This window comes from Barbus barbus (assembly GCF_936440315.1).
Source record: "Barbus barbus genome assembly, chromosome: 3".
Taxonomy (NCBI): domain Eukaryota; kingdom Metazoa; phylum Chordata; class Actinopteri; order Cypriniformes; family Cyprinidae; genus Barbus; species Barbus barbus.
The window spans coordinates 10,678,223-10,697,278 of NC_136731.1; the positions used below are offsets into that span (position 1 = coordinate 10,678,223).

Below are 19,056 nucleotides of genomic sequence, written 5' to 3' on the forward strand. Positions count from 1 at the left end.
ATTGTGACAAACACCAGACAAGTTTGACTCCCTTTTCAGAGCTTTTAAAGGCACAATATGTAAGATTTCGCCACTAGAGGTCGCATTTTCAAAACAATAACAAAGGCAAAGCTTGATGACACTATGAAGGAGGATGTTGATGTCAATGCACAAGTTCAACTTCAGTCTATGTTGACAGATTTACTGGAGTGGAGCAAATCAGAAAATTACATGTATAGTAGTGACCTGTACACTACAGTGAAGAGCGCACACACAGTGGCCTTCAATCGTTTTGGCATTGTTTCAAGAAAACGAAAAATACATGCACTTCATGCTTATCGCCAGCGGATAGAGCAAGCCAAACGAGAGCTTTACAAAAAGCACAAAACAAGAAGATACAAGCGCTAAATAATAATAATAAACAGATTTAACCAAAAAATATTGTTTAATTGCATTTTTTGCAGTGATGTAACAGTGAATAGTACAGTACAGTGAACAGTTTGCAGCACATAGTGTAATTGTGTCAGAAATAGTGTCAAAATTCAATTTTCTAGAGCCCTTGCTTTTGCAACAAGGCACTCTCTGATGATCTGAAACACAACCTGGCATACTTGGGGTCCAAGTGTGTGTGTGACCTTTGAATACATGTCCATGTTGTCGCCCAACACTTGTTCGATTATGTCGAGTTCAGCTCTATAAACAAACAAAAGAAATCTCTGAGACAAGTTACATTATATACAGTCATGGGCGTAAATCTGATCTAACAGTAGGGGGGGACAATAAACAAAATGTCTGAAGAGCAATTTTTTAAGGGGACACAAATAATACAGCCACAATTATACTTGTAAAGGATTTGTGTACACAGCGGAAAGCCTTAATACTATCATTAGTGTAGCATGGAGACTGTGCCAATACCCTTCTTTTCAGTGTTTCTCTTGATTCAATGAAAAAGCGAAATAAATTATAAATAAAAATACCATTTATTTATTTTTAAGTTGTTTACAATCAAGCCACAAAAACAACTTAAAACATAATGACTAATTTTGAAAAAGTGTCCCCATATAAAAGAAATACAATGCTTTTGTAACAAATAAATGTTTTAAGTTATAGTTATATAGGTTATATACTTGCCGTTTTGGTGTAGGCCTGCTGAAAAAAGATCTGATGTCCATTTTTCTTTTCTCTGTCATTTTATCTGGGCAACAACAACACAAATCTTTATATAAATTCATAGTTTCACCACGCGGTCATATTATAATTATAAAATGATCTTGCGTCCTCCACATAAATATTAGGTTTCGTCGGGGACAGAGGATATATATTTAACTGATTGGCCACTTAACTTCATATTGAGCAAAACACAACTGTAGATCTTCAATATTAACCCTAATATCAGTTCACACACGTAACGTTAGGCTTATCGTCGTGTACACGTTAGTTGTAGTGGGTGCATTCAAGCTACGTAACGTTACATTATATTACACTAACATAGTGAACTTTGTCACTAATTTATTAATTAGTCAGCATCATTTCTATTTAAGAAAAGAAAAACGTCATCCGATGTTTAATGTGAATAAAATAAAAAAGGGACAACCCTTAGATGGGAGGGGTCCTGACCCCCCTGGGATTTACGCCCTTGTATACAGTACAATTACGAATTGAGTGAAAGCACTGGCATAACAATATTATGCCAATTCAGAAGGAGAAAGACTTAAAAAGTGGAAGGAAAAGAATATCTGTATGCATATTTTACCTCAAGTCAAGATCCTCTCTTCTGCAGCCTCGCTCGGCCAGCTGCTGGCCTATGATTTTGAAGGGTATTTCCTTGGTCAAATATCCTAGGTCTTTAGCAAGACCTTGGCACTCCTCTGTGACACAAAAGGAGCCAATGAGTAAATGAGACATTAACATGTTACTAATGTAGTTTATATTTTAGTTACTAAACAGTTTACATTTTGTTAAACTGTATGGCCATTTGCATTTGTTTGCCTATGCCTCATTCATTCACCTAGGCTACTTATGCCTCCAACATGGCTGACATTCTAAAACTTGCAGTTCTACAACCTTTGGTGGGAACACCTAATTCAATAATAAGGGAATCTGTTTGAATGTACACCTTTAAGAAATCGCCTAGTTCTGACTGCATATATGTTACCTTCAACTAGTTTGGTGCACATTGTAGTGTTTGAGCCATACGGACTCAGCTGCACCCCTGCCTCTTTCAATTCCCTCACAAGCTCCTTTTTTTTCCCCTTTGCCTTCCTCAAATAAGTCACCATGAGGTGACCAGAGAATTTTTCTGGTGCAGAGCATCTCCTCTGCAGCTCCTCTACTGAAACAAAGTGCCTGTGCAATGATAACACATCATTTTTTGTGAACATCAAAAACCAACATATCTGTAGACAAAGATCACCTATAAAACCATGAGGCTTAAGTGAACAACATCATATTGTTTGACAAATAAGCCATTACTCTAGCCATAAGCCATTACTCATTACTCTACATAGTTTGTAGTTTTACCTGTTTTTTTGCATTAGTTGCATTAGGCACATAACACACATGTTCTACTGATGTTATCTGCACTCTTGCCTCTATCAAGTCAATTTGTCATATAAAAATGCACACCCACCCAACCCAACTCTAGTCGTAGCATTACCAACCTTTTAGCTTTCTTTGAAGACGCCACCTTCAACAGGCTGTCCACATAGAATCCATCTTCAATAAAGAATACATACACATGTTGTTAAATGTCATTTCAGTTCAGTGTCATTTCAATGGTAATAATGAAATATTTATTGGCACCCCTGTTGAAATTAGGGTGCCAATAAATTAGAGAGAAGAGTGGTGCGCACATCCAAAAAAATCAATTGTATCAAATATAGTACAAGAGGTGGTCTGCCCCCTGTTTATGCTCCAAAAGGAAATTTATGTACTTGAAAACAACGCAACGTTTCAATCCCATCGGATCTTCATTAGGCATTGAAAACATGGAGCGAGACGGCCTATATCACATGACTGCACACTCACGTTCAAGTAGTCTTTGTACATCTGAATGTGTGCATGAGAAGAGGCGTGCGCAGCTGCTTTGTGTGTACGCAAGCTTTGTACATAAGTCCCATGCTCTTTTTAAATGCAGATTGTGGCATTACAGATATTTTCTATACTGCCCCTTTGTTTATTTTATTTTTTTTCTATCACCGCCTTCCAAATGATATTATATCTGGATTGGAAGCAGCACTAATTAAGAGGAGGAGTCTATGTGTATATAGTGTGAGGTTTAGAGACCGGAAAGAGGTTGGTCTGACCAGTTACGTACTTTTTGGAGGCAGTCCTTGCGGGTGAATCCGTCGTTTTCGGAGTGTGCGGATTGTGGAGAGGAGGTGGTGCTACCTGTTTAGCCTGTTGCTAAAGGGCATTTCTCTTGGCCAGTGAATGCCTCTTTTTAACATCTGGGATTGAACTGGAGGTTCGAACCATACTCCTATCAAAGGAGCCAAGACCGGCTGCCGCCGCTAATATTCCCGAGTCACTCTTAGCCATCCGTGCTGCCAGCTTGGTCAGTGTTCCACTCACTAGTCACACATACACATTTCACTCATTTATGCATATTTGAAAAGTGTTATTTTGTCTTATTTGGTTTTGCTCAATTAATTCCTTTTTTTTTTCTTTTTTTGAATGGAATTGTAGTGCTTGGAGATAATAATAATAATAAAACCTGTCTAGAATATAAAAACGTTACCTCATTAAAACGAAGAAAATTATGTATTCTTCCTGTAGTTTGTATTTTGTTTTGTCTTCCTCTTGTTTGTATGTAGCGGATGGTTTGGTTGTCCGTTGCTATCCGGGATGAAATTAATATAAAAATGTGGCAGGTATAATATACTTGTCTGGCGCCCGAACAACAATAACTGATTGTGTTTTTTTGTTTGTTTGTTTCTTTTTTTTCTCCCTTTGAGGCTTTCGGTCTGAGTCGAATACAAACTGAGTGCAGCTCTATTTGTCAACGAGACGTGGTCTTGCGGTTAGGACTCTGTGTCATCACGCGTGTGATCGGGGTTCGATTCCCGCTTCAGATAGTTTTTTTTTTTTGTGCGTTTAACCTTTGTTATATTTTGGGACAAGACGACCTCCGTTACAGAAATGGCGCCCGAACAGGGACTTGAACTAAACAAACTGGATATGACCATTTGAAATTTTGTGACTGTAAATTTTGGAAGATGTGTGGAATGTGAATATTTGAATCCATGAACTTTTATGCTCTTGAGGGAATGTATGTGATTATCTGTGATTTTGGAGTGAAAATCTAAATACTGTGGTGTTCTTGAATAACCTTTGTCAATTGAAATCTTGTGAATAAGTTCTTATCAAGGAAATGTGTGGAACTTTTATTTGGGAAATGTATTTGTTGGGTTTTTTCTTTTTTTTTGGAAAATGCTGTAATTGATTGTAGAGAAGAACTGTTTTCTTTTTATTATTATTTCGCCCCTGTTGCCCCAAATACATACACAGGCCTTGAATTTTTCATTTTTTTTATTTTTTTCCCAACATTTAAAATATTCCCACACATTACAAGACATGGCCACTTCCTCTTCCCCACCTTCCACCTATGTGGATATTGATGCCCCTGATCCCCCTAGTATTTCCACTCCAATTTGGCCACCTCCTGTACTAACTCAGACCCGTTCAGGACTTCCTCCACATGACCCAACTATGTATAACATTTCCACTCCACACAGTTTCGCCTTTCCTGGAACCCAGGTGCGGATGCTCTCCCCTGTTCTTGGAGGCAGCACCCTTGTGCAACCTCTCACTTGGGCCCCACAACATGACAGCATGCAAATTTGTACGTCTTTGGATGGTACATCTTCTTCAATGGCTCAGCATGATCTTCCTGGTATTCTTCCAACCCCTGGGAGGGGAATTCAACAATATAATGCCCATTTGCAAGGTAACTGGGACAATCTGACGGAGTTCATGAAAAGGCAGGAGAAAACTGTAAATGAGCTTACCCAGGTACTGAAGGCCTCATCTTCCCACCATGAGAACCAGATCATCGATCTTGCAGCAAAGGTGGAGACCAACAATCAACAGGTTGTCACCCTAATGACTGCAGCTAAACAACAAGAGGCAGGCGAGACTGACCAATTGATTAAGGCTGTGCAACTGATGATCTCAAAGGAAATTCAAAAAATGGAACAATCCTTCACCTCGGTAGTAGTAGGTGGAACAGCTACGGGTGGAGTTACAACAGGATATCAAAGCTATTCAACGCACACTTCAGGGTAGCCTTGATTATGTAACCACGAATCTTCAGCAATGTGAAACACAAATTCACAAATGTCGTACTTGTGTAGCCGAACTGCAAAATGATGTCCAAGTGTTCATTGAGGAAAAGGCTGAAGCACAAACAGAAAAAACAACTAAGATTTCGGGTGCACATCCAATAGAGACTGTTTCACCTCTTCTACCAATGCCTCTGGCAAAAAGTGACCACATTAAATTAACATTTCCCACTTTTGGGCGTCCTACTGATGACGCTGACCCCCTGTTGTACTTGACTAAGTGTCAAGATTTTCTGGCTCTACATCCTTTGACGGATGTAGATCTCCTGGCTACCTTCCGCACAGTGTTGCATGGCACTGCACGTGACTGGTGGGAAGTAAGTCGCTCCAATATAACCACTTGGAAGGAGTTTGAGGCTGCCTTCCTCTCTGCTTTTTTGTCTGAGGACTATGAGGACGAGCTGGCTGAACGTGTCCGCACTAGAGTTCAAGGGGAGAAGGAATCAGTAAGAGATTTTGCATTCACTTATCGAGCACTGTGTAAAAGATGGAAAGCCACGTTAACAGAAAACGAGATTGTGAAAATGATCCTAAAAAATATTAAGCCTTACCTTGCAAGCCAGCTGCGCAGTCGTGTTAACACTGTCGAAGATCTGGTTAGACTCGGACACCAACTGGAAAAAGACCATGAAGAACAGCTTCGGTATGAAGGTCGTGTGGGCTTTAAACAACAAGCCAATTCACAAAAACACTTATCCAACCGATCTGCTGAGAAACCGTCTGTTCAATGTTGGAGATGTAATGGACCACATCCTCCAGGCAACTGCCCAATGTATGGACATCCACCTTCCCAGCAGTCTTCTGGTCAACAACATTTCACACAAGGAAAATATTCTCATCACTCTGCAAAGTCAGGAGGACGACCATCCAATAATAATGTGGCAGCCTCTGAAACACCTCAGACACAAGCTGAAACTCAGATTTTAACCCCTTCACAATCAAATGCATTCATGACCATACCACAACAATTAGTAGTTCCAATTCGCATTGAATCCTGGTTGGGGAAAGCGATTGTGGATACTGGAGCAAGCTACACGTTAATTCACGAAAGTCTTATGAAGCAAATTATAACCCCTGTTCAGCTTCAACCGTGGTCAGGTGGTCCTCTCTACCTGGCAAATGGCAAAGCTGAGAGTCCTTTAGGATGGATAAACATTAATATTCATCTGCACAATAAAGCCATTACAGTACCTGCTGTGGTCCTCCCTTCTCAAGCTCTTGCTTATGCCATCATCTTGGGTTTGGACTTCATCTTTTTCAGTGGCCTGCAAATTAATGTAAGTGAACACAAATATTCTTTCAAGTCTGAACCTACTGTAGAACATCCATTTCAACCTGGAAATGCCAGTGAACCGCTGGTGACTTTGTCAACAATGAAGGAAGAGAAAAGAACCAGAAAACTAAATTTGACCTTGTTAAGTGCTGTTCCTCCTCCTCAACCTTCCTTGACCATGTTACAAATTGGCAGCGTGGACGATGCAACATTAATTAAAGATGCCGTAAGTAAAGCACATCTACCTATGGAAGGAAAGCAACAACTATTTCAGATCCTAGAACGCAACTCACGAGTATGTACTCACCGAACTGGGCGAACAGATGTCCTGCAACATCGCATCTATACCACCTGCCAGGTTCCTATCAAGCAACGGCCATATCGGTTATCACCTGTCAAACAAGCAGCAATGGAGGAACAATTGGAGGTAATGTTGAAAGAAGGAATTGTGGAGCCATCACATTCTGCTTGGGCCTCACCGGTAGTTCTGGTTCCAAAGAAAAATGGAAAGTTAAGGTTCTGTGTAGACTACCGTAAAGTCAATGCAACTACAGAAAATGATGCTTACCCTCTCCCAAACATCACGGAGATCCTAGAATCACTCTCCGGGGCATCCGTTTTCTCTACCATAGACCTCAACAGTGGTTATTGGCAAGTGATAATGGACAATGATAGTAAAGCCAAGACTGCTTTTATTGTGTCTGCAGGTCTATATCACTTCAATGTTATGCCTTTTGGGTTAAAAAATGCACCTGCCACCTTCCAGAGGCTGATGGAGACAGTCCTGGGGGAGCTAAGAAAGAAAATCTGCTTTGTCTATATTGACGACATTATTATTTATTCTCCCTCAGTGGCCCAGCACTTCAGTGACCTGAAAACTGTTCTTCACAGGCTGGATACTGCCGGGTTGACTATTAACTTGAAAAAGTGCAATTTCTTTCTTCCAGAAATCACCTTTTTGGGACATGTGGTGAGTAATAAGGGCATCACAGCTGATTCAAGTAAAGTTGAGGCCATTCGTGCCTTTCCTGCTCCCAACACCTTGAAGGAAGTTCAGAGGTTCTTGGGATTAGCCGGTTGGTACCACCGGTTCGTGCCAAATTTTTCTAAAATTGCTGAGCCCCTAAATTCCTTGAAAAAAAAAGGACAGAGGTTTAAATGGACGACACAGTGTCAACAAGCGTTTGACCAGTTAAAAGCATGCCTTACCTCGCCCCCCATTCTTGGCCACCCCGATCTTCAAGTTCCTTTCATCGTATATACAGATGCTAGTGATACTGGACTGGGTGCCATTCTCACGCAGAGGAAAGATCCAGGTAGGGAGGAGGTTATTGCATATGGCAGTCGAACATTAACTGGAGCAGAGAACAACTACACGGCAACCGAAAAAGAGTGTCTGGCAGTTATATGGGCCTTAGAAAAGTGGCAACATTACCTTGAATACAAACTTTTCACGGTTGTCACAGACCATTCTGCTCTGCAATGGGTCATGGGATCCACTAAAACCAACAGTCGCCTCATTCGATGGGTCCTGAGACTGCAAAAATTCAACTTCGTTATTGAATACCGTAAAGGGAAATTAAACGTCGCTCCTGATGCTTTGTCAAGGTCATCAGTCACAGCAAATTCTCCCATTACCGCAATTTATGCCAAGCAAGAAATGGATCAACATCCAGAGCTTCCGGTGACAGATATTGTCTTGTGGGAGGAACAACATAAAGACTGTGAAATAACAAAGTTATTACAAGCAGTAGCAGAAGAACAAAGCCCTCAGATGGAACAATACGAAGTGGTAGAGGACAAATTGTATCACAAAACTCACCTGAAGAATAATCAGATACACTATAGAGTGTATGTTCCCAGCACTCTCCGGCAATCTCTCCTTCAGCACTATCATGCACATCCCTTGAGTAGCCATAGAGGAATTTATAAGACCTATAAGCGGCTCCAGGAAGTAGCGTTTTGGCCAGGGATGTGGACTGATGTGAAACATCATGTCAGGGAATGTGTGAAATGCCAAACCCTTCGGCATGATAACCAGAAACCTGCAGGGAAACTCCAATCAGTTACCACCACTAAACCAAACGAAATGTTGGGAGTTGATATTATGGGTCCACTACCCCGGAGTACACAGCAAAATGTGTACTTGCTGGTTTTTGTTGATTATTACTCACGATGGGTTGAGTGTTTCCCCATGCGTCATGCCACCGCTCAAAATATTGCAACAATTTTCAGAAAAGAAATCTTAACTCGTTGGGGGGTTCCAGACTTCATTCTTTCTGATAGAGGCACCCAGTTTGTCTCATCTGTGTTCAGAGAAGTATGTGAAAAATGGAGAGTGACACCAAAGTTAACCACAGCATATCACCCTCAGACAAATATGACTGAACGTGTGAATAGAACTCTCAAAAGTATGATTGCGTCATATGTGGATGACAACCACAACAAATGGGACCAGTTCTTACCAGAGATGAGATTCGCCATTAACTCTGCCATCCAGGAAACCACTGGAGTTACTCCAGCAGAATTGCAGCTTGGAAGGAAACTGAGAGGGCCAATGGATAAAATTCTGCACGGTCCAAATCTCACTCCTGACACCACCTCCTATGATGTAATCTCTCACATACAACAACTGCAATCTCAAGTTAAAGAGAGTTGCAGAAAAGCCCAACATCGACAACTCCGGAACTATAACAAAAAAAGACGAGACACAACTTTCAAGATCAAAGACAGGGTATGGCTTCGCAACTTTCCGCAATCTAGTGCACAAAACAAGTTTAGTGCCAAATTGGCACCAAAATGGAAAGGGCCTTACCGGGTTCTGAAGTCACTGGGACCTTTGAATTACCACATTGCGTTGGAGGCAACTGGAGACGATGTGCGCACTGCACATGTGTGCAATCTTAAAATGTGTTTTCCCACAGCTGAGCAGTTGGAGGACCAAGCAAGGAAAGTAATTCAAGACATCTTTCAAGAAACCTCAGATGAGGAGGAATTCTTAGGTTTTTGATTCTTTTCTCCTAACAACCATGGGTTGTTTCATCCTGGGGGGGAGAATGTGGCATTACAGATATTTTCTATACTGCCCCTTTGTTTATTTTATTTTTTTTCTATCACCGCCTTCCAAATGATATTATATCTGGATTGGAAGCAGCACTAATTAAGAGGAGGAGTCTATGTGTATATAGTGTGAGGTTTAGAGACCGGAAAGAGGTTGGTCTGACCAGTTACGTACTTTTTGGAGGCAGTCCTTGCGGGTGAATCCGTCGTTTTCGGAGTGTGCGGATTGTGGAGAGGAGGTGGTGCTACCTGTTTAGCCTGTTGCTAAAGGGCATTTCTCTTGGCCAGTGAATGCCTCTTTTTAACATCTGGGATTGAACTGGAGGTTCGAACCATACTCCTATCAAAGGAGCCAAGACCGGCTGCCGCCGCTAATATTCCCGAGTCACTCTTAGCCATCCGTGCTGCCAGCTTGGTCAGTGTTCCACTCACTAGTCACACATACACATTTCACTCATTTATGCATATTTGAAAAGTGTTATTTTGTCTTATTTGGTTTTGCTCAATTAATTCCTTTTTTTTTTATTTTTTTGAATGGAATTGTAGTGCTTGGAGATAATAATAATAATAATAATAAAACCTGTCTAGAATATAAAAACGTTACCTCATTAAAACGAAGAAAATTACGTATTCTTCCTGTAGTTTGTATTTTGTTTTGTCTTCCTCTTGTTTGTATGTAGCGGATGGTTTGGTTGTCCGTTGCTATCCGGGATGAAATTAATATAAAAATGTGGCAGGTATAATATACTTGTCTGGTGCCCGAACAACAATAACTGATTGTGTTTTTTTGTTTGTTTGTTTCTTTTTTTTCTCCCTTTGAGGCTTTCGGTCTGAGTCGAATACAAACTGAGTGCAGCTCTATTTGTCAACGAGACGTGGTCTTGCGGTTAGGACTCTGTGTCATCACGCGTGTGATCGGGGTTCGATTCCCGCTTCAGATAGTTTTTTTTTTTTGTGCGTTTAACCTTTGTTATATTTTGGGACAAGACGACCTCCGTTACAAGATACTAGAGATGATTAATACTACAGGAATGAGACGTGGAATCGTGCATATACATCAGCTGAATTGGAAATTGAGCTGTTGTTCCAACTGTCGATCGCGGAGGCTACCTGTGCCTCTAAGAACCAATTGGGCAAACTGTACAGCCAATCAGACCAATGATACCAAAGACATTGGGCTTAACATGAGCATAGAACCAGTCTTGGTATCCATGCTGACCTGTAGAGCAAAATCCAAATAGCTCGCAGGGCAACATTATAATAATAAAGCTTCATTGCAGACACGGGTCCATATAACACCACATAAAGTATAAACAGTATAGTGTATTCTGCTCCTTCTATACTCACTCGGACTACAAAATATCTTATTTGAGCCCAACTTTGTATATGTGTGCCAGCAAGTTAACAATCAGTCCATCCTATCCACCTTAAATGTATAGATAGAATATAAAAGTACAGTATCATAATATTATATACCCTTTTTCTCCGATGCCTCCTCCTTCTCCTCTTAATCTGATGTATCTGCATAATTTCAACAGACAGGAAGTCAAATTGACACATTCAAATTTTGTAAATAAAAATGATTATCCTGTATAACTCAGCAGAACTAATTAATTGTTAACTCTGAATAAAATCTCAGAAATACATGTTTTACCTTCAACTGCCTCTGCAGTCCCCATCTGAGCCGTTTCTGCCTCTGTTAATAAATAAAAAGAATCTACATTGGAAATATGTGACATTCTCAAATTGTGATTTTCAATAAGTTTTTCAGTCACCTTTAGGGGTGCCTACAAATTTGTTGGGCGCTGTATGGAACATTAAATTGCTTGTGTAATGTAACGTGCATAAATAGAATATAAAATCCAGTATGTAAAGTACAGTATATCATATAAAGTACAGTATCATAATATTATATACTGGTACCCATTTTCTCTGATGCCTCCTCCTCCTCTTCCTCTGCAGGAAGTCAAATTGACATTCAAATTTTATAAATAAAAATGATTATCCTGTATAACTCAACAGAACTAATTAATTGTTTACCTGCAACAACCTCCACCTTCGTTTTTGCTACTATTGACACATGAAAAAACAAAGGGTGTGTGTGTAACTCTGAATCAAATCTCAGAAATACATGTTTTACCTTCAACTGCCTCTGCAGTCCCCATCTCAGATGTTTCTGCCTCTGTTAATAAATAAAAAGAATCTACATTGGAAATATGTGATATATGTTCTCAAATTGTGATTTTCAATAAGTTTTTCAGTCACCTTTAACAGGGGTGCCTACAAATTTGTTGGGCGCTGTATGAAACATTACATTGCTTGTGTAATGTAACGTGCATAAATAGAATATAAAATACAGTATGTGTAGCCACTGCAATCTAACTAACATCAGTAACAACTAGGGATGCACCGAATCCAGGATTCGGATTCGGATTCGGCCGAATCCTGGGCTTTTTGACGGGGTTCGGTTTCGGCCGAACCTTAGATTTATTTTCCACCGAAACCGAACCCTAGACTTGCGCTACGACGTCACACTGCCGTTGATTACGTGAAGGTGTTTACATAGGACCCGTTCGAATGTAGTAGGCTGTAAGAATCTGAAAATGGAACTCGTAAGCAAAAAAAGTTTTGTTTGACAGTACTTTCAACCAAAAGAAGGCGATTCAAGTCGAGCTTTATGTTCAATTTGCAATGCCAATTTGTCTCGTGGTGGCAAGGACCCTAAGCAGTACACAACATCGCTGATGTTAAAACTAAGGATGCGAGTAGGATTCGGTATTCGGCCGAACCCCAAAAATCGGGATTCGGTGCATCCCTAGTAACAACGCTGGGGCCAACTAAGAGTAGCCTCTGTAAACAAACCTGTTTGTGTGCGTGTTGTCCTACCTGGTTTTGAACTCTTTTCTGTAGAGCAGAATGAGCATGTCTCCTGCAAAAGATTTTGCATGATAAATAGTTATGCCAAGTACACATCAAACGATTATTTTGTCACAGACCAGTCATGGGAGTCATTCAAATTAAGTCCCAGTCCCTGATGAGGTGGAGTTTGGGTTATCAACACATCATGACACGTCACATGTGACCCCTCGTCATCACAGATTTAACTGCCGATTCACTCCTCACCCAAGGATTATGTTAATGACTCCCTAGAGACCAATCAGTGACAAAAGAATCGTCTGCTGTGTACTTGGCTTTAATCTGACAGCGGAATGTTGCTTTAGATAAAATATCATTAGCACTTGCCTTTTTCTTCCCTGACATCTTCTTATAGCAGATTGTACAAATGCCTGAACTATCTGAAAAAACAAATGCTTTGTATAATACAATGATATTCTGGATAACACAAACACATTAAAAGCAACCATAACCTTCACATATTTCAAGAGCCATAACCAGTCCAAAGTATGACCATCCTCCGAATTTACTAGTTAAAGCTACCACTCCAAATCATCAGTGACAGCAACAGGTAGCCAGCAGAGCTCAATAAGGAGCACACATACCGTACAAATGTATACTACTTACCAAGGGACTTAAACAACAAAGTCCCAAGTCTCTCCCGCTCTTGGGAGATGGGGAGGCATTGGAGGTGACCTTGTTGTCCCTGGAGGATCATTTCTGCAAACTAAAAGAGCAACAGAAAGTCTATTTTAATGAAATAACATCACTTATAATAACTGAACCTTATAGAGCAGGCAACAAATTGTAGTAAAAAAATGTCAAGGGACTATTACAAGAGAAAATGATGGTGCTCATTTAATAATTATACTATCATGACTCCTGTATCATATGCTGAAGGTAGCACTATGTCCATGTCCAAGAGCCATTAATATTTGATCTGCAACTTTCATTCAAAATTGCTCAACTAGTTAAAGTTAAAAACTAAAAATATCTATATTTTCAAGACAACAGAAACATTATGCAGAAAATGACCAAATTGTACCATTATTGAGAACACTCCACATGACACAGAGTCATTTTGCAAGTCATGGTCCCTGTTTTTGAACTTCCAGGGCCTTTGGCAGCCTCTGCTAGCAGCAAATAAGCTGAAAGATTAGAGAATATAATTATGAAGGAGATCTCTTCTGAGGTTTCATTACCTCATTTTATAGAGCAATACAAAAACCGTGTACCTCCAATTTTCGATGATTTTGGAGCAACGCTGTGGATGCTCCCCCAATGAGTCAATGTATGTAATAGTTCCCTCTTTCAAGTTGCAATACTATACAGAAGATGGGAAAACGTATGAGAAAGGTTTGAAGGGCAGTTTCAACCAATCTTGAAATGACTGTGTTGAAAATCATTGAAACTTTTAAAATGTGAAGCACTAACAGCTCAAACAACACAAATGAGAATGGCACGACAGCAACAATAATGATAACTAATGTGTGATGCTATTTTGCGCATAAGGCCCATGAACGTCGCGTGTCTGTTGCGTGTCAGTTGCGTGGCAGCTGCGTGGCGTTTTCTATGTCTTTGCTTACCAGAAGCGTGTCTCGTGCGGCAGCCTCTCTGCCAATTAAAACGTTTTTTTTTTCTCACATCATTTTTTTCTTCACTGTTTTGAATGGAAACACTTCCAACACGCTTGCGTGTGGCGTGAAAAATAGGTGTGAGTCCTATTCCTAGCATGCACGCGTTTGAGATGTGTGTGTCACGCAGGCGGTGTGCAAGGTCTAATCTGTTAAGATAGGAGCCGAAATAAAAACGGACACGCCACGCAGCTGACACGCTCACACCACGCACCCGGTGTGAAACTGGCCTAATAGTCTATATAACCTAACAGCAACCTACAAAGAGGGTCCAGTGGCACTCTCCCACCAAGTAGGGCCCGAAGACGGCACTGGCTCCTCTAAGAATGTTTTTCTGACAGGAAATGAAGAAAACATTGATGAACAAACAAATAAACTTGACACCCAATGTATTCTGTAGCACTCAACAATAACCTTAAACATGCACATAACTCTTACTTTTAGAAAATAAGTGCTCCTGGCCCTGGAGCTGCCTTCCAAAATCAAGCGCATAGCCTGGCTATTTATGGGCTCTGTCCCAGGCTGGCTCTAAGCGAGGGAGAGAAATGGTTTAAGTCATTAAATGATGTTATATCTATATCTGATGTATGTATATGTGTGTGTGTGCGTGTATGAGAGAGTATTATAAAGGTATGGGTTACCCTGCTGATTATGTAAAATAGGGCATCCATTACCTGAGGAAGTAATACATAAACAAATATATAAACTACAATAAAACACAATAGAGTCAAGGTGAAGTGAAAAGCTGACACAGTTATATAGCCTAGAAGTGGAAGAGAATACTTTTTGAAAAGAAATAGAAAATTACCTCATCTGGAAGTTCAGATGGGCCTACAAGTGCCTCCAAACTGCCCAGAAAGATTTTAAAAGGCCCAATTGTCCCAAGGACATCTTCACGATGAAGTCCTTGGGACTTCAGTGTTTCTAAGTCTGCATGGATAAAGAAATTAAGTCCCAAACCTGGTCAAATGTAAATATGCGAATTATGCAAACAATATAATTATGCATGCAGATGGTGCAAATGACTAACATAGATTAGGAAAGAAATAGTATAAGAATAACTTACTGTTCATTTGGCTTGGTCAAGTTTTCCAAACTAGACAAAAGACAAAAATTAAAAACATGTATTTCTCCTGAAGCAGTAAATGGGATACTTATGACTACCCTTACCAAAAAAAAAAAAGTATACTTCAAGTTTCATTTTATTAAGTAAACTTCAGTAAAGTTCAAGTATATTTCCCAAGTATTCTTTACATAGTAAGCATACTTATACCAATGCACTAGTGGTATACTTATAAGTGTACTACTTTAATACTTCTTGGGACTAAATTGGCCCACTTTGTAGTATATAAAAGTATACTTTTATGTATACTTTTAGTGTAAAAGTAGTAAAGTTTGAGTACACAAATAGTTTATATTTAAGTTTTATTTTGTACTGCAACTATACTACAAGTGAACTTATAGATATACTGCTAGTTTACTAGTTATATACTTCTAGCCCACTTTTTTGTTTATGAAAGTACACTTCTAAGTGTATTCAGTAAACTCCTGGTTTAATAGTTTTTATACTGTAAGTATACTTGCAAGTTTTTTTAAAGTGAACTTAATATCATACTTATAGTTTACTATTTATATATTTTTTGGCACTTCAAAGTATACTAGTAGGTTTCTATTTAGGTATTAGTTTTTATACTTGAAGTATACCTTTAAATGTAATTTAAGTAGACTTGACGTTAACTCACATGTACACTACCACTGGACTACACATATACATACTCAAAAGACGTACTCCGGATTGAAAATAATTGTTCTTTTCATATGGTCTTCTTTGCAGTGGCTTGCTTGGCATAACATGCAATATGTAGCAAATAGCATATATGTCTGAAAATTATTTAATAGGCTACTCTACTACAAGAGTAAGCACAGCTACAAGCCAAGTATACTTAAACGTTCTGTATACGGAAAGAATACTTTTCTTTAGTGTATCTTGATCAAAAGATGCAAGTGCAAGTATAGGTCAAATATACTTGTATTTCTCTGTATACTTGTTAGTATAAGCCAAGTATACCTAAGTATAATGTTGTTAAGTATATCTCTGATAAATGTATAAAAAGTAGACTGAAAGCATACTCTCTTATTCTTAGTTTAAAATTAGTATACTAATAGCACACTTGAATAAACTTCTTTTTTGTAAGGGTACTTATGACTATGATACTTACATACCTGAGGCGAAACAAATGCGCTAATAGCAGCAAATGAATGTTGCATGGAGATACGGTAAGGTGCCCCGAGAGCAGTATTAGAATTTATGCAGCAAAAATGTCCTTAGAGCAGCCAATTCTAGATCTAATGTCATAAGACACCCTCAGGGCAGCATTAGAATATCTGCAACAAAATGTGCTAAGAGCAGCAAATGAATGTTGCATGGAGATACGGTAAGGTGCCCTGAGGGCAGCATTAGAATGTTGCATGGAGATACGGTAAGGTGCCCTGAGGGCAGTAGGTGCCCTGAGGGCAGTATTAGAATGTCGCATGGAGATACGGTAAGGTGCCCTGAGGGCAGTATTAGAATGTTGCATGGAGATACGGTAAGGTGCCCTGAGGGCAGTATTAGAATGTTGCATGGAGATACGGTAAGGTGCCCTGAGGGCAGTATTAGAATGTTGCATGGAGATACGGTAAGGTGCCCTGAGGGCAGTATTAGAATGCTGCATGGAGATACGGTAAGGTGCCCTGAGGGCAGTATTAGAATGTTGCATGGAGATACGGTAAGGTGCCCTGAGGGCAGTATTAGAATTTATGCTGCAAAAATGTCCTTAGAGCAGCAAATGAATGTTGTGCTTAAATACGAAACGGTGCTCTAAGACCAGTATTAGAATATATGCATCAAAAATGCACTAAAGAGCAGTTAAGTTTTTTGTTGTATGTAGCTATGACAAAATGCCCTGGAAGCAGCAACACTACCACAGCAAAAGTGTGCAATGACAGCAGCGTAACTTGCTATTATAGCCAGTAAAAGTTATAATAGAATATAAACTAACATTAGCTATTATCCTTTCTTAGAGCTAGCTAGCTAATGTTGCGAGTTAGCTTACTTACATTAGTTAGCTAGCTAGTTAAATAACAGCTCAATAGAAACAAGCTTTACTTGTTATATATACACTTCATTATATATTATGTCTAATTATAATTATCTTAACATTTTAATGTAATAATCTAATATAGTTCAACAAAACATAACATTACCTTAACTGCAACGATATCCTTGGTGTGATGTCTCCACTCTCCAGGATGTCTCCCGCGTCCTGAGAAAAACTGCTGTCGCTGATTGGACGACTGAGATAACCAATAAGATGCAATGCTGCCCTGAGAACATATTTCAATAACTAAAAGTATAATCTGCCCTCCGCAAGGCCTTCAGCCTCTACACCGGGGGGTTTCCAGCCCCGCCTCCTCCACAAGGCCTTCAGTCTCCACAGCTGGGCCTTCCAGCTCCGCCTCCTCCATGAGGCCTTCCGGCCCCGCCTCCTCCACAAGGATTTCTGGCCCCGCCTCCCCTGAGATGCCCTGCTCGTCACAGGGAGTGAGGGTCAGGACTCACCTTCTAACCTGTTCAAATTTGATTAGAAAAAAAAAGTAGGAATGAGGCTGAACTATAATGTATTATAAAAATTCAAACAGGCTGATTATTTGACATTCCAGCACAAAAGAATTTTAAGACTATATTTCTTAGCTTGTAAGAAATTTACATATTTCTGAAACACAGGCAAAAAATGGGCTATAGGCTATTTTTCACACTGGATGCAAGTTTACATGATTTTGGTCAAGGCGTGAATAGCTAAAGGCGAAACAATGGGGAAAACAGGGAAAGTTGGTACAACATTCACCAAATATCGAACTGGCATTTAAAGAAAACCCAACTATGTTTTACCAAATTTTCAGACTACACTTGGTAACCTATATTAACAAGGCTATGTATTGAACATGGCTGGAATTATAACTTTAAAACACCAGAGTATTGTTTATTTATTTATTTTTCGATTAGTTCTGCCTTCAGTGGACAGTGTCTTGTTTGCCACGATTGTCTCGTCCATGTAACCATCATTCCACAACGTTGAAATGTAATAAGGTTGTCATTTGTTGTATAAACTATAAATATTTGATAAGTGCTGAAAAAATAGGGAAGGATTGACAATCAACTGTACACTGTATGGCGACTGAAAAAATATATACTGTACATCTCGCCTGCACAAACCAACTCATAAAATGCTGTTATTTTGCTGAGGTGTTGTGTAGCCAGCGGGTCCAGCTCGCATCTTGGGGTGAGGGAAGTTATTTTAGGTTTCTTGCCATTGCCTTCCTTCTGAAGGAGGAGGAGTGGCTTGTAGCCCATTGCATGTAGCTTCTCAAGCTGCAAAGACATTTATTTTATAAAATTTTTTTATAAAAAAGTGTAAATTCAGTTTGAGGCAAGACTTGAAATTTGTTGTAAGACCAAGCATTGACAAAAAACTGCACATTATTACATGTCATATTATACTAAGCTCCTCTGATCATATTGACAGAATTTGAATGCACTTATGACCAACAAAAGCAAAATTACTGAGTCATCCTCAAAAGTGAATTTTCTATTTTGTCAAATTTACTGTGTATGAAAAATAATCTCTGTCTTGAATTTGATGTTAGAATTATTAACAGATCAGGACTCAACATTAAATTTTAAAAGTGGTTAAAAGTCCAAATCTGATTGCCACTTGTATGAATTTGGTAGCCAAGGGCAACCATTAATGTTGAGCCCTGTAGATGTATAGATTTTTTCCATCCATCTTTCATATTTACCACCCCAAATGAATAGGTTTACACTGAAAATCAA

General features: G+C 39.5%; 1 protein-coding gene and 1 long non-coding RNA gene across 3 annotated transcripts in view; one reads left to right on the forward strand and one right to left on the reverse strand.

Moving 5' to 3' along the window:
* LOC306855355 overlaps positions 1–19,056 on the forward strand; it is a 1,003,769-nt gene that overhangs the window by 624,931 nt on the left and 359,782 nt on the right. The gene's annotated exons all lie outside the window — the stretch shown is intronic.
* Positions 9,965–17,660, reverse strand: LOC306855292 (uncharacterized protein). Of its 2 annotated transcripts, XM_079393870.1 has the most exons (16): positions 17,430–17,660; positions 15,250–15,279; positions 14,992–15,113; positions 14,825–14,857; positions 14,622–14,711; positions 14,446–14,517; positions 13,785–13,873; positions 13,595–13,697; positions 13,177–13,276; positions 12,898–12,950; positions 12,541–12,583; positions 11,795–11,836; positions 11,578–11,610; positions 11,309–11,350; positions 11,131–11,175; positions 9,965–10,085 (listed from the first exon to the last, which is right to left on the reverse strand). In XM_079393870.1, the coding sequence occupies exons 2-15, from the start codon at positions 15,254–15,256 to the stop codon at positions 11,162–11,164; spliced, it is 843 nt and encodes a 280-aa protein (XP_079249996.1). In that variant the 5' UTR covers positions 15,257–15,279; positions 17,430–17,660; the 3' UTR covers positions 9,965–10,085; positions 11,131–11,161. The 2 variants fall into 2 exon arrangements, with proteins under 2 accessions (XP_079249996.1, XP_079249995.1); XM_079393869.1 differs by lacking the exon at positions 9,965–10,085 and having other exon boundaries at positions 10,609–11,175.

Coding starts and splice junctions, on each gene's coding strand:
- LOC306855292 (XM_079393870.1), bottom strand. Junction 12,584..12,897: donor AGATGTCAGGGAAGAAAAAG/GCAAGTGCTAAT, acceptor AATCTTTTGCAG/GAGACATGCTCATTCTGCTC. Junction 11,837..12,540: donor AGAAAAGAGTTCAAAACCAG/GTAGGACAACAC, acceptor ATTTATTAACAG/AGGCAGAAACATCTGAGATG.